Below are 12817 nucleotides of genomic sequence, written 5' to 3'. Positions count from 1 at the left end.
AAGTTAAGAAAGACTTACATCAGAGTTAATGGTAAACTAATACTGAATATCTCCAATGAAATGAAAATTTAAAAAATAATCTGTTTCAGTGTATTGATCATCAATTGCCTGCATTGTTTCTTCTCAACGTCATGTTTTAAAAATAAATAAATAATGATATTATGATTATGAAAACATTAAATAATATAATTGTTTCCTTCTCCCAGAATGTGTACTAAGGATTATAATTTAGTATTAGTTCTGTGTAGGAAGTAATTCTGCAACATTGTGCCTCAGTTTAAACTTTTATAGGGAATATACGAACAAGAGGCATTCAGATGAAATAAATGCAGACACTTCCAGGTCCAGTCAAATTTTTTACACATTCGAAATTCAACCTAAACATCGAAATGAGCAGATTCCACCTGCCAAACTTGTACCCCAGTGTTTATTATAAGTTTGGTCTCTCTCTCTCTCTCTCTCTCTCTCTCTCTCTCTCTCTCTCTCTTTCTTTCTTCACCTACAACTCTCAGAAGATTTGATTTTGAAAGATTACCAATGAAGATTCTTGTTGTAGAGTGGGAACTTTCATTACTCAACATCAGACGTAATTGTGACAAGCTGAGCAGGTAATCAGGTACTTTGGGTTCTGATTAATTAAAAGTAGTATTTAAAGAAATAGCTTTTTCATCTTAACTGCAGACTTTGAATAACTCTAAAAGGATCAAGTTGTAACATAGTAATCTTTAGAGAGGAATTAAGTACAGCAAATCAATCATTCTTTTGGGTCAAAAACTGCATCTTTAAAAAAACATGATAGAAAATCAAAGTAATAGGAGAACATATGAGACGATGTGTGATTATGTAAAGTAAACAAGCTAATGTCTAAAATCAAAGCACTGCATCGCTGAACTCGGCTGCTTAATAAAAACAAAACAAATGAGATGTACATTATGGTGGAGTTAGTTTGGTACCTGAAATTTTCTTTGTATCCTTACCAAAAAGGTAACTTGACCAATTTAAGCCTTGTATTTATGCATTTTCATACCAATAAATTATAATCTTCCATAGAACTAGAGAAGCTGGTGTTATGATGATCAAAACTGGATGCTACAAAATGAAATTATATTGCAATCTGGATGATTTAAAACATTCACATTTCTTAGAACCACTTCTGTAATTAGACCTTGGTGTGTGTGTGTGTGTGTGTGTGTGTGTGTGTGTATGTTGACAAATAAACAGATAGATTCAGAGAGAGATATTTGTGATACAAGCAAAACTCTAGAGAGAGAGGAGGGGGATTAGGTGATAAGAAATGAACAGCCTCATTTATTTTGCATGAAAAGAGTGTAAGTTTTATTCATCTATCTTTCTATATGCACATACAGGAATTAACACTTTTTGAGTGAAGTTATAAAAGCAACTAGCAAGCAAAGATTGGAACAGTTAATTTTATGTGAAAATGTCAATGAGTTATGTGCATATTGTAAATTTTGCAAAGATATATATGCATGACAAATATGGGACTATGATTGGGAAATATATACCTTATAAACTGACATCAATTGTTTCATGTTGCCTGCTACCAAGTATACCATATTTGCTGGCCTATAAGTCAATACTTTTTGACCAGAAAATCTGTATGTAAAAAAAACCTCCAAAAGTATGAAAAAAAAGGTGTAAAAAATATTTCATTTTGGGAAAGAGATAATGTATGAAAAATAATAAGACACCAACATTGAGAAGGATTTTAAAATATTTACATGATCATCAGTATTAAATTAACTTACATCGGATGTAATTGTGCTAAAGCAGCATACACTAGTAATATACCTACATTGTTTAAATCTGAGTACATATATGTGCATTAGAATAAACAAGTTATAAAAATAATAACCATGATAAAGACTCGTATTCCATCACATTTTTCTTCTTTCACTTCATGATGAAATAAAATTTGAGTGATATGAGAGAGCGTGGGTTCATAACAATTGTAATCAATATTGTTTAGTTTATTTATGATTGTGATTTTACTCCTGCCCAAGTGCAACACTATATTCCATTATCAATTAATATGTCTAAACATTTCCTTCTAGTTATAGTTTACCACATCCTTTATACGAAGAACCATGTGGCTTTGTAGTGTTATTTACATGCTAACTAAATATGCAACAGGTATGGCCAGGTCATTCAAGCAAACACCGCTTTGATATCAAGATTCATTAGACCATGTCAAATTAGTGAGGCTACCAATACAAAAATGCATCGATATATCGATATATGAGCCTACCCATAGAAATTAGAATTAAGGTACCATGTAATAAAATGAAAATGCAAGCTGCTGACTCATGTACTGGATTCCAGTCACATCTTTTGAACTTACTGATAGAACTGTCAGAGGAATTTGAAGTAACAACTAGCATGAGTAGAGATGAAAAACATTCCATCAAAATACAGGAAGAGTACATGAACTAATTACTGATAAAAGAAATAATCTTATTTGTCGGGAAACGGAGAGGTGAGTTTAGTTGCAAAGAAAATTAGCATGCAAAATGACTATTTTTGAGATTTAACCTAATCAGAGTCTATATGGTTATAAATATTATATTTAAATTTTGAAACTGAATGAGTATGGTATGTATTTTAATATTTTACATTTACTATATAATTTATTACTGTTTTCTCTCTTTGACAAAAGCTTCAGCTAAACAGGGGTAGTAAGGGACAAAATAACATGAAGAAGGTTGAAATCTCTCTCTCTCATATCGGGTCGTATTTTAATTTGATCACAAGGTGCAATAAGAAATGTGCAATGGAATTTATATGCATCTCTCTCTCTCTCTCTCTCTCTGTTCAAAGCAAAATTCGAAAAAGCATCAGTGATGCAGTTTCCATATAACTAATAGCATACGATGATACCATTGAAATTAGTGAAACTGGACATCATTATGGTTTCATTCCACACAGCATCATTTAAAATACTTTGTTTGAAACAAATTAGGTACTTTTAGATACATCTATTGATCCTAACCTGAAAATTTACCTAGTTCAGGTATGATAAAATTCGTGATGCTGTGTGGAATGAAGTGAAAAATATGAAGCCTATCTAGCCAAGTCTTATAGTCTCAGCATTGATGTATACATGGATGAAGGCTGGAAAATTTACAAAATTTGCTGGTTCTGACTTGTATATCTGCATCAACTTATAGGCCAGCAAATACAGTAATTAATAGTTGAGGACATAAAGGCTGACTCCATTTCCATCCCACTGTTAAAGTCCAAATAAAGTTCCATAGTCATATATTGTTAACATTGAGATTGAGCACTTTGTAGTTCATTTTATCATGCTAATAAACAGCTTTAGTACTCTTGGTTTTGCATTAAAAAGATGTAAATTGAATTGATAAAGAAAGAAAACTAATCATTGAATATTGAAGAATGTCCTTTAAATTTAACTTGCAGTAAAACATGAAGCCAAGCTGAAAGCAGGGGAAATAAAGTTGATGATTGAAGAAATGGATCCAACACCATTAGAACACTGGATTATTGAAAAGCTTCAGATGAATTCATACACCAAAAGCAAGTTTAATGACATAGCTTTATGGAATGACATGACCAGGCGGGACAAAATGGAAATCCTTTTGGAAAGTATCAGTGAATTTGACAATGGGTATGTTGGATTTTTATTAAAATATATTTTAGTGTTCTTTTCATTTTACCCAGTAGGCATTCTTTGACTATTGAGGACTAGGATATCAACAGATCAACAGTGCATTAAAGCTCATGTTTATAAACACTGAAGAGTCCATTTCAACAAGGCTTAGAGATAAGTTAGTTTATCAGACCAGCTAAAGGTTTATGGTGTTGAGAAAAGTTCACAGTCTTACCTGTGAATCAAGAAACATACTGTAGGTATCACTTTCCCAGTGGCAGTGATATCAGTAGCAGGGGCATCAAAAGTATTATTTCTTGTGTTATGGGTTTCAAACATTACATTTCTTCTGCATTTTGCTTTTTTTTTAAAAGCCTAAATATTTAGTTTGTATATGTCTAAAGTCTGTACTTTAATATGCTTGAATTTCAGGTGTATTGCTGTGCATCATAACAGGCAAGACAGCGTTTTGCTGAAATTGTGTTATTGTAAATTTATTTGACTAAAATATTTTCCTTCTCTAGACTATATTTGTGTACAATATTTATTGTTGAGTTCCTGAATGTGTCTAAACTGCAGATAATGTTTAGCATGATAACCATTTCAAAACCAGTTATATGTTACCTCACACAATTAACACTTGAAATTCAATGTACCACAAACAAACATACAAAAAATACAATTTGGGGGGTGGTTGTTTTAAATCTTTCTTGAGAAGATGTAATAAGTTTTACAGATTCAGTATCAGGAATGACATCCATAAGACAGATTAAGGTTATATTTATGTAAGAAGAAAAGAAGAAATATAGCAATGTTATAAATTATATGTTGGATTGTCCATTCTAAAGCAGTTGGCATGTATACAAGTTTGAGGATTTCTGTGTCTTGAGCTGTACAAACTTTAAATACCTTATATTCAATCTTATGCATTTTGTAAATTGAAGATAAGTTCTAGAATACAGTATCTTCAAAATTAGTTATTATCAGCATTTCTTCTTTGGATACACTCCCAGTTTACATTAACATCAGGAAAATAAACTCTGCTACCTTCTAAGACCAGCTCACAAAAAAATGATGAAAAGGTTTTTTCTGTTTTGGCTATATACCATCCATCCAAAGGGAGTAAACTCTTACACAATATGTTCTCTGGCCACCGGTAAGTTGCTACCCATTTTCCAGATATTTACCAATTAGCTTTCACCCAGTACGATCAATATAGTATCACAGACCTTCCGAAATCCTTGAAGATCGTGATTTTAACCCATTTAACCAGAAAGTCGGTTTAATAGTTTGTATTAATGTATTTGCTTCATGCTGCAATCACTTAAAAGTTTTGATTTTGATTAATATTTATCTGAATTTATCAAGTGTGTGGATTTCATCTATTCTGATGCTGTGCTCCAACATGGTAATTTTAGTATGTGTTATTCTTTATTTCTGCTGACTGCATATATTTTTCACATGTTTTAAGTAATGTGAGTTGTTTTAGTGATTTGTGAACTCTTTTAGACTGTTTATTAGACTTTTTATCCTTCTTATAATTGTTTGTGTTCATTAGTCTCAGCTGGTGCTTTAAGGTCAGAAGTCATGTGGTCAGATGTGTTGTGGAAAAGCATCAAGAGTAAGAATAGATGTGTGATGTTTTAGAGGCAGTGCAGTGCATTGAACTTGCATCCGAAGACAGCATTCATTGCTAGCCAAGTGGGAAATGTCTCATGAAGGACCCTTCCTCTCTTCCCTCTTAAAAAATTATGCATACAGTGCCTACTGTGACAATTAAAAATGGCGAATTAAAATAACAAGGGGTTGCAGAGTTGCCATCCCCATATTCTTCCCAGAACAGAGAGTCATAGATGTATCAGCTGATACATTAAGTGACAGTGCAGTTGCAGCCCTGTGGACAATTCTTTTTCCACATGTATTTTTGCAAACCTGCCTGGTTGGTTTGGAGTGTTTGGGGGATTGTCACCTCCCCCTTATCTACATTAGGTATAATCACCCAACATATTCAAGCATACCTTAAAAAGCTGTCTGACCATACATATGGGGTATTTGTTGGCTCTCGATGGTCTCTATCATCATCCTTTCATGACACATGTAGCCACTACAACTGCTAACCAGCCAGTCCACTATCGAGCAGGTCTTACCATTTAGCAATCAGAGACCCATCACTTTGATTAGCCAAGCTCCATACTGCATAATAGTTCTGTCATATATAGAACCACTGAGGATGAGTTGTCCATTTCACAGCACATTCTGCATGGGTAGTTCCAGAGTGGACTTTTCAGCTAACTAGTGTATAACTGAGCTGACTGTCTAGCAGGTTGTCCAGCACCCTATCCATACTGTTAAGACAAATTGTTGCACTTGCCTGGCTGCTGATTCAACTGGCAAGTCATTTGTTCAAGGCTAATGCATTGGAGAGATACTGTGACACACTTAGAGACAATGGGAATGTCTCATCCATACCTCTGAGAATGTTCTACATAGATGTGGAGGTTGCAATTGATGAGGTCAACCTCCACTATGAGTTTGGGGATAACCTCAATGACATGGCATACTCTGATCCCACAATGTAATTGACAGAGTTCAGCTTTAAAATTGCTGTGAAGGAAATGTGTAGTTTGTGGTTGACTTTCAAAATTCCACCACCACCAACTGTGATCCAAACCTACAAAGTGAAGGCTTCAATAGACTTGGAAGATGAGGAAAAACATCCCACCTTCTATTTGCTGCTGCAGTTAGTGAATATAAGGGAAATATCAGACCACTTGACAGATAAGATCTGCAATCTGTAAAATTCTAAGGTATTCCTTTTTTTAAAATAAGCTGTTTGTGTCATGCTGATATTGATCATTTAGACACATTTACCTCTGAGCTTCCAACATTCGATGAAACATTACATTGGACAAATATGATGACCCTGCTGTTTTACAGTGTGGATAAGGATGATTTCCTTTAAGTTCATGTTTAATATTATAGCAACATCTTGTATGTTGGACCTGGCATTGCCAGCTATATTTTGACTGGCAAAAAATCCAGCAGCAGTCATGTGAGTTTATGGCCAGGATTTCCAACATCATCAACAGAGTTGCACACCATTTTATGGCTAATGTGCTGATGGTTTCAAATAACTTAGATTTAGTGAGATGAGACATGGCTTCTGTTATGTATATTTAATTTGAATTGCTTGTTAGGTTTTTTTTTTTTTTTTTTTTTTAAATTATGTCATTATATACTATTGATGATTGATAAATTAAACTAGACTTACCCAGTCGAAGTTTGATTGTAATTTCATGAACCCTTAAGTGCCTTAGTGATCACATGAGATGACACTGGTCACATGGCTGATCAGTCTTGAGAGCAAAGAAATGGAAGTCTTGATGTCTTGTTGGGTGCAAAGTATTAAGGGTGGACATGTGATCACAAAGGCACTTATGGGGTTCATGAAATTACAAGCTTCAACTTGGTAAGTCTAGTTTAATTTATCAATTTCACTTCCCCCATAAGTGCCTCGTGATCCCATGAGATTTCAGAGAGAGGCTTCCATTTATGGAATAGATTAACAAGAACTAGAAGAAAAAGAAGAAAACATATCTCGGTAGTAAAGCCGATAACCCAAAGTTACATTGTTCAGCAATGAGCGAATGTGTATTTGTACACTGTTAATACCAAATTTAATGTTATTTGTCTGTATAAGGTGAAGTGTCTGACACCTCTGTACTGTTAACAAACCAAGTATCCTGGCTAACTTCATGGTACGTTCCTGCAATGACAATTTGTCATTGCCTTGTAAGGAGAGAAAATAGTTAAACACAAGCTGCACATCTCACACAAATGAGTACATTGGAAATGAAGGATTTGCATTGAACACCCCTCTCATAAATCTCTTAAGTAAAACATTCTTGCTTAGAGTGGATTGAGAAGTAAGACTAATGACAAAATTGCAAATCTAGCTGAATTTACAAAATTATAACCTAAACCTCTATCTTCTAATTCAGTTCAAAAATCTATAGCAGTAGTCACAGGTGGGTCAAGTGGATTAATCTGTCTTTGATTTGAAAATAACATCCACTTTTGGAGATGACCCCAATACTGTTTTTTAGTTAATGTTCTCCATGAATTGATGAGGAAGGCAGCCCTTTCTGATAATCCTTGACTTTTTATTGCTGTCCTGATAAGTGAAAAACACTTCAGTTTGTGGAGGGGGTGCCGTCATTGTGGATTGTGTGCCAAGTGTAGAATCTCTTGAGGGCATGGCAGTAGAAAACAAGGACCGACTACAAGTGGCCCGGAAACCAGGGTTGCAATGTCCATAGTGGTTCCACCAAAATAAGATCTGCTTTGTCATGGGCCATTTTTTGCAGTACTGCTCCCAACAGACTGAAAGGTGGAAAACCATAATAACAACTGTAATTCCATTTTAAAGAAAAAGCATCAACTGCTATAGCTTTTGGGTCAGGTCTGCATGAAACGTAATGCAGAAGTTGGTGATTTAGCCAGGAAGCAAATAAATCTACATCTATTTGCCCATACACTTTAGTGATGGAATTAAAGGCTGTTGAACTTAACTTCCATTATGAATCCACAGTCCACATTTATGTTTCTAGACAATCTGTCTGCATCACAATTTAGTGTTCTCGGCAAATGAGAAGCAATTGACCAGATACTCTTAATTGCACACTACAGCCAGATATCACACAATAATCTATGCAAATTAGAAATGTGGCCCCCCTCCCCCATTTTGTTCACATATGAAACTGCTACAGAGTTATCCATGTAGATGAGCACGTGTGTTCTTCACTTTCGAAAATAACATTGTTATGTCAAAAACATGCTTTCAGTTCCAACAAATTAATATGATACAGTTTTTCCTCTTGATCCCAATGACCACCTGTTTCAACATTGGTTTTATGATTACCCAACCAACCAACCAAAAAGCGAGCTGTCACTGGTCAAGACAACCTGTGGTTCCCCATGTGAGACTACTTTAAAACTTGAGTGCACATTAGATATCCACCAAGATATACACTGTCTGCTCTCTGCCATAAGTGACAAGCATCAAAATCACCTTTAAGTATTTATCTTTCTCATGTTCTGGATCTTTTTAACATAAAGGTGCATACTCTACACCTGGTTTGCTAGCAACAAGCTTTCCCACAAGTTGAGCCAATTCACAAAATGATGTTCTGTTTACGCATTATGTCACAACACAGAGCAATGAGACTGTCTGCATTATCTTGAGTTAGTCTGATGGTCATTGTGACCGAGTCCAGCAAGAATCCCACTAAATTTATTTTCTGTGGGGGTTCAAACGCAGATTTTCTTGGGTGAATGATTAATCCCAATCCATCAAGTGTACAGCCTGTTTCCTTAACATTTTGCCTACACTAATCTTAAGAATCTCCCTAACCAACAACTATCGTCAATGTATGCCACATTTGTGAACCCTTTTCATCTCAGTGATGCAAAAATTCAGACTCTAGTAGCTTGGTGAAAACGTGGTGCAGATGCCAAACCATTCACCTAACAGGTAAATTCATATATATATCTCCAAACCACAGAAAACGCAAATACTTCCTATGTTTCTTAGCCACAGGAATAGAGTAGTAGGCATCCTTTAAGTATACAGATGCAAAGAAACAATTTTTTCTCTTGGCATTAACAGCTGTTTTCAAAGTTTCCATTTTAAAAGTATCTACTCAACATTTGTATTAAAAAAAATTAAAAATTAAAAATAGGTCGCATAGACCTTTCTTTTTAGGTCAAATGAAAATATTTGAAAAATATTGTCCAGATGTGGAATTAACTTTAATAATAATACCTTATGTAAGAAAATTCTGAATTTCAGCATTTATTTGTCTCTCTTCAGTTATTGAGAATTTAATTTGGTTTGGTAAATATGTTTGCACAGGTTGCTGTTCTAACTCTGTTTCTTAAACTTGCACAGTATTCAGAATCCAAGCATCAGAAGTAATATTCTGCCATCCCTCAAAACATGTTGAAATTTTCCCAACAACAAAATTGTCAGGTGTATTAGCCGACCTGCTGTAAAAATGGACTCTTCACATTGAGTGGTTCATTCATTAATCAGTTGTTAGTTGCATTTGTAGGCACACAGTAATGTCTCACCATTTTGAAGATCCCCATCTTTCAAGGATTATGAGGACTGAATTTGTCAGTCCTACAGATGGCTGACTTTTTCATGTAGCTTTGAAAGGAGTTGGCTATGATAACTATCAACAGTTACTGTCCATGATATCTGAAACTTTCAGGCATCATGGCAAAGGTGATATTCATCATGATCAATATCCATCAGATCTGCTAACCAATTTTCACATTAATAGACCAAAATCTCTTGCCCTGTTTCTTAAATAGAATCCTTTGTGGCTTCTGACATGACTCAAGTCACGCTTGTTCAAGCTTTTTGCCAGAACTTTGCTGAAGCTATTATGATAAAGACATCTCTTCCGAAATATTTGGCATGCAGAGTAAAGTGAGTTGCAAGCCTTTTCAATGGATCCAAACTATACTGAGTTCAGCTCAGATGGTTTAGGGGTCCTAATAACTAGGTATTTTAACCCTTTACCTCACAGAGCATAGTGACAAAGTGCAGTGTGCTATAAATAGAACACCTTTTACCTACTCGACAGCATATGCATAGGTCTGCCTGTGAACTGTTAAGCAATGTAGTGTATGTTACGTTTAACAGCAGTTTTAACCATTTTACATTTTTGGTACACATCTATTATATGTAGAAAGATTTAAGAGTAAAGTCCGATTGTTATAGCTGTGTAATTATATTTCACGGAAGAATTTTTTATGTGCTTTAAAATCGAGAGAGAACTCGTTCACCGTCATGTCAGTGAAGCCGTGTGACCAACCGTAGCTGCCATTTCCCATACTCTAAATTTACATGTTTTTCATCTGCGTGTACATCACTAAGTCACTGAATTTGATAATCAATAAAAAATAATTGCTGCCTACATAAATGTCAGAGCCTTCATCTAAGTTATTGAGTCTTTCATAGTTGGGATTCTAATCGTGAAAACTTAGTAAGTACTGAATGAAATCCTGCCTGTGAACTGTTAAGCAATGTAGTGTATGTTACATTTAACAGCAATTTTAACCATTTTACATTTTTGGTACACATCTGTTATATGTGGAAAAATTTAAGAATAAAGTCCAATTGTTATAGCTGTGTAATTATTTTTCACGGAAGAATTTTTTATGTGCTTTAAAATTGAGAGAGAACTTGCTCACCATCTTGTCAGTGAGGCCGCATGACCAACCGTAGCTGCCATTTCCGATACTCAAAATTTACAAGGTTTTTGTCTGCGTCTACATCACAAAGTCACTGCATTTGATAATTTATAAAAACTAATTGCTGCCTACATCAATATCAGAGCCTTTGCCTAAGTTATTGAATCTTTCATGGTTGTGATTCTAATCGTGAAAACTTTGTACGTACTGAATGAAATCCACGACCGCCATTTTGGAGAGTGGAGATTACGACCCAGCTACTTTAAATAGCAGATATCGACCACTGCATTAATAGCAACCACGTGATCTGACGTAATTGCCATTTGCAGAAATGAATGTAGTATCTAATAGGGGGGTTTTCCCTGAAGGTGGCGCTACAAAAAGCAGCTCAAAAGGGCTGATGTTTACAGCCAGGGTTAAAAGGTGCTTCCATGAGAATGGAGTAGGGCATCAAAAGGCACTTCCATGCGAATTGATTAGAGGTGTTGAAAGACGCTTGCATGATGTAAGGGGATAGCTAAGAATATGTTGCTGTCAGCAGCCAATTATGGTTTGGGGCATTCTAGTGGTTGGCAAGAGCAGTGTATTTGACCTCTGTGACCTGTATCATTAGAGTTGTTCTGAACCACTCATTTTTCTTGTTCTGCTGTTGTCCAAAAACTGACAGGGCTGTGCTATAAGTAACATTCTTCAGTAGTTACCATTTCTGCCCTGCACTTGTGCCAGAGCTGTTAAACAAGTTACAGAGAGATAGTGTACAGCTTGACTGTCAGCTGTCGTGCCAGTATTGGTGCTGGGGATACCTTGATGTTTCACCCGGTACAATTTCTCTTTTTTTGGAGGGTTCTCTCTCCTTTTGATCTTTGCAGACCATTTAGGGAGGCCCTCCTGCCCTACATGTTTTTGATTGTTATTTTGTATGTTTTGCTATTGTGTTATTGTTTTATGAAAAATTAATTATTTTTTTTATATTTTTTAATTATGTATTCGTATTTTTTTCAATGTATTCGTCTGTGCTAAACCAAATTTCTTCTTCTATTCTTTTTTTCTCCTCCTCTTGTTGTTGTCTTCTTCTTTCTTGTCTTTTTGCTTTCGTCATTTCTCTGAGCACTTTCGTACTTCTGGGCTTGTTTTCCGTTGCTTATCTTTAGTGGTATTTGTTTTTTTTTTTATGCTTCTTGGGCATTTGTTTTGTATTTCTGTAGCGATTCCACTCTCTGTTTCCTTTCTTCTTCCTCTCTTTTCCTCATATGTGGATGTTCATGTGGATTTATGTTTTCTTGCTGTGGTGACTTGGTGCTTTTTGTTATATCTGATAGTTTGGGTACTTGAGTTTTCTGGATTTGTTGTAATTGGAATATTGTAATCTCTTCCAGTAATGAATCTTTTCTTATATCTTGCAGTTGTTTCGCAATTTCTATACCTTGCCGTAATGACTTGGTTTCATGATGCTGTTGTGATTGTAATGGTATCATCTCTTTTCCTTGTAGGCTTTGTTTAGTTTGTTATTGTTGTTGGTTCTTACCTAGTTGTTGCTGTGATTTTATTGTCCTTTGTTGTTGTTGTTGTCTGGTTTCAATAACTTGTTGGCTTGGCGTGTTTTTTTTGTTGTTGACTTTTATCTTCTTTATTTCCTGCTTGTATCTGTATTTGTTGTTGTTTATATTCTTGTTGTCCATTTTCTACTGGAAACTGGGCTCGAGTCTGTTGGTGTTGTTGTTGAATTTTCTGCCCTTGTTTTGTATTTGTAGTTTCTTGTTGCTCTATATTTCCTAGTTGCTTTTGTTGTTGTTGTTGTCTGGTTTCAATAACTTGTTGGTTTGGTGTGTTTTTTTGTTGTTGACTTTTTTCTTCTTGTATTTGGACTAGTTGTTTCTGTTGTTGTTGCCTTGGATCTTTATTTCCTGCTTATATCTGTATTTG

The 12817-nt window shown here is 35.1% G+C and overlaps 1 protein-coding gene across 1 annotated transcript in view; it reads left to right on the top strand.

Annotated features, from left to right (window-relative positions):
* LOC149789307 (uncharacterized) overlaps nucleotides 1–12817 on the top strand; it is a 130836-nt gene that overhangs the window by 58731 nt on the left and 59288 nt on the right. The window contains exon 12 of the mRNA XM_089973602.1: nucleotides 3442–3649. Coding sequence (XP_089829728.1) covers nucleotides 3442–3649 — 208 coding nt within the window. The remainder of the gene's footprint in view (nucleotides 1–3441; nucleotides 3650–12817) is intronic.

The sequence above is a fragment of the Sinohyriopsis cumingii genome, chromosome 11 (genome assembly GCF_028554795.1).
Source record: "Sinohyriopsis cumingii isolate HCF-2022 chromosome 11, ASM2855479v2, whole genome shotgun sequence".
Lineage (NCBI taxonomy): Eukaryota > Metazoa > Mollusca > Bivalvia > Unionida > Unionidae > Sinohyriopsis > Sinohyriopsis cumingii.
Note: the sequence above shows the minus strand (reverse complement) of the source record. Positions and strands in the feature narration are given on the sequence as shown.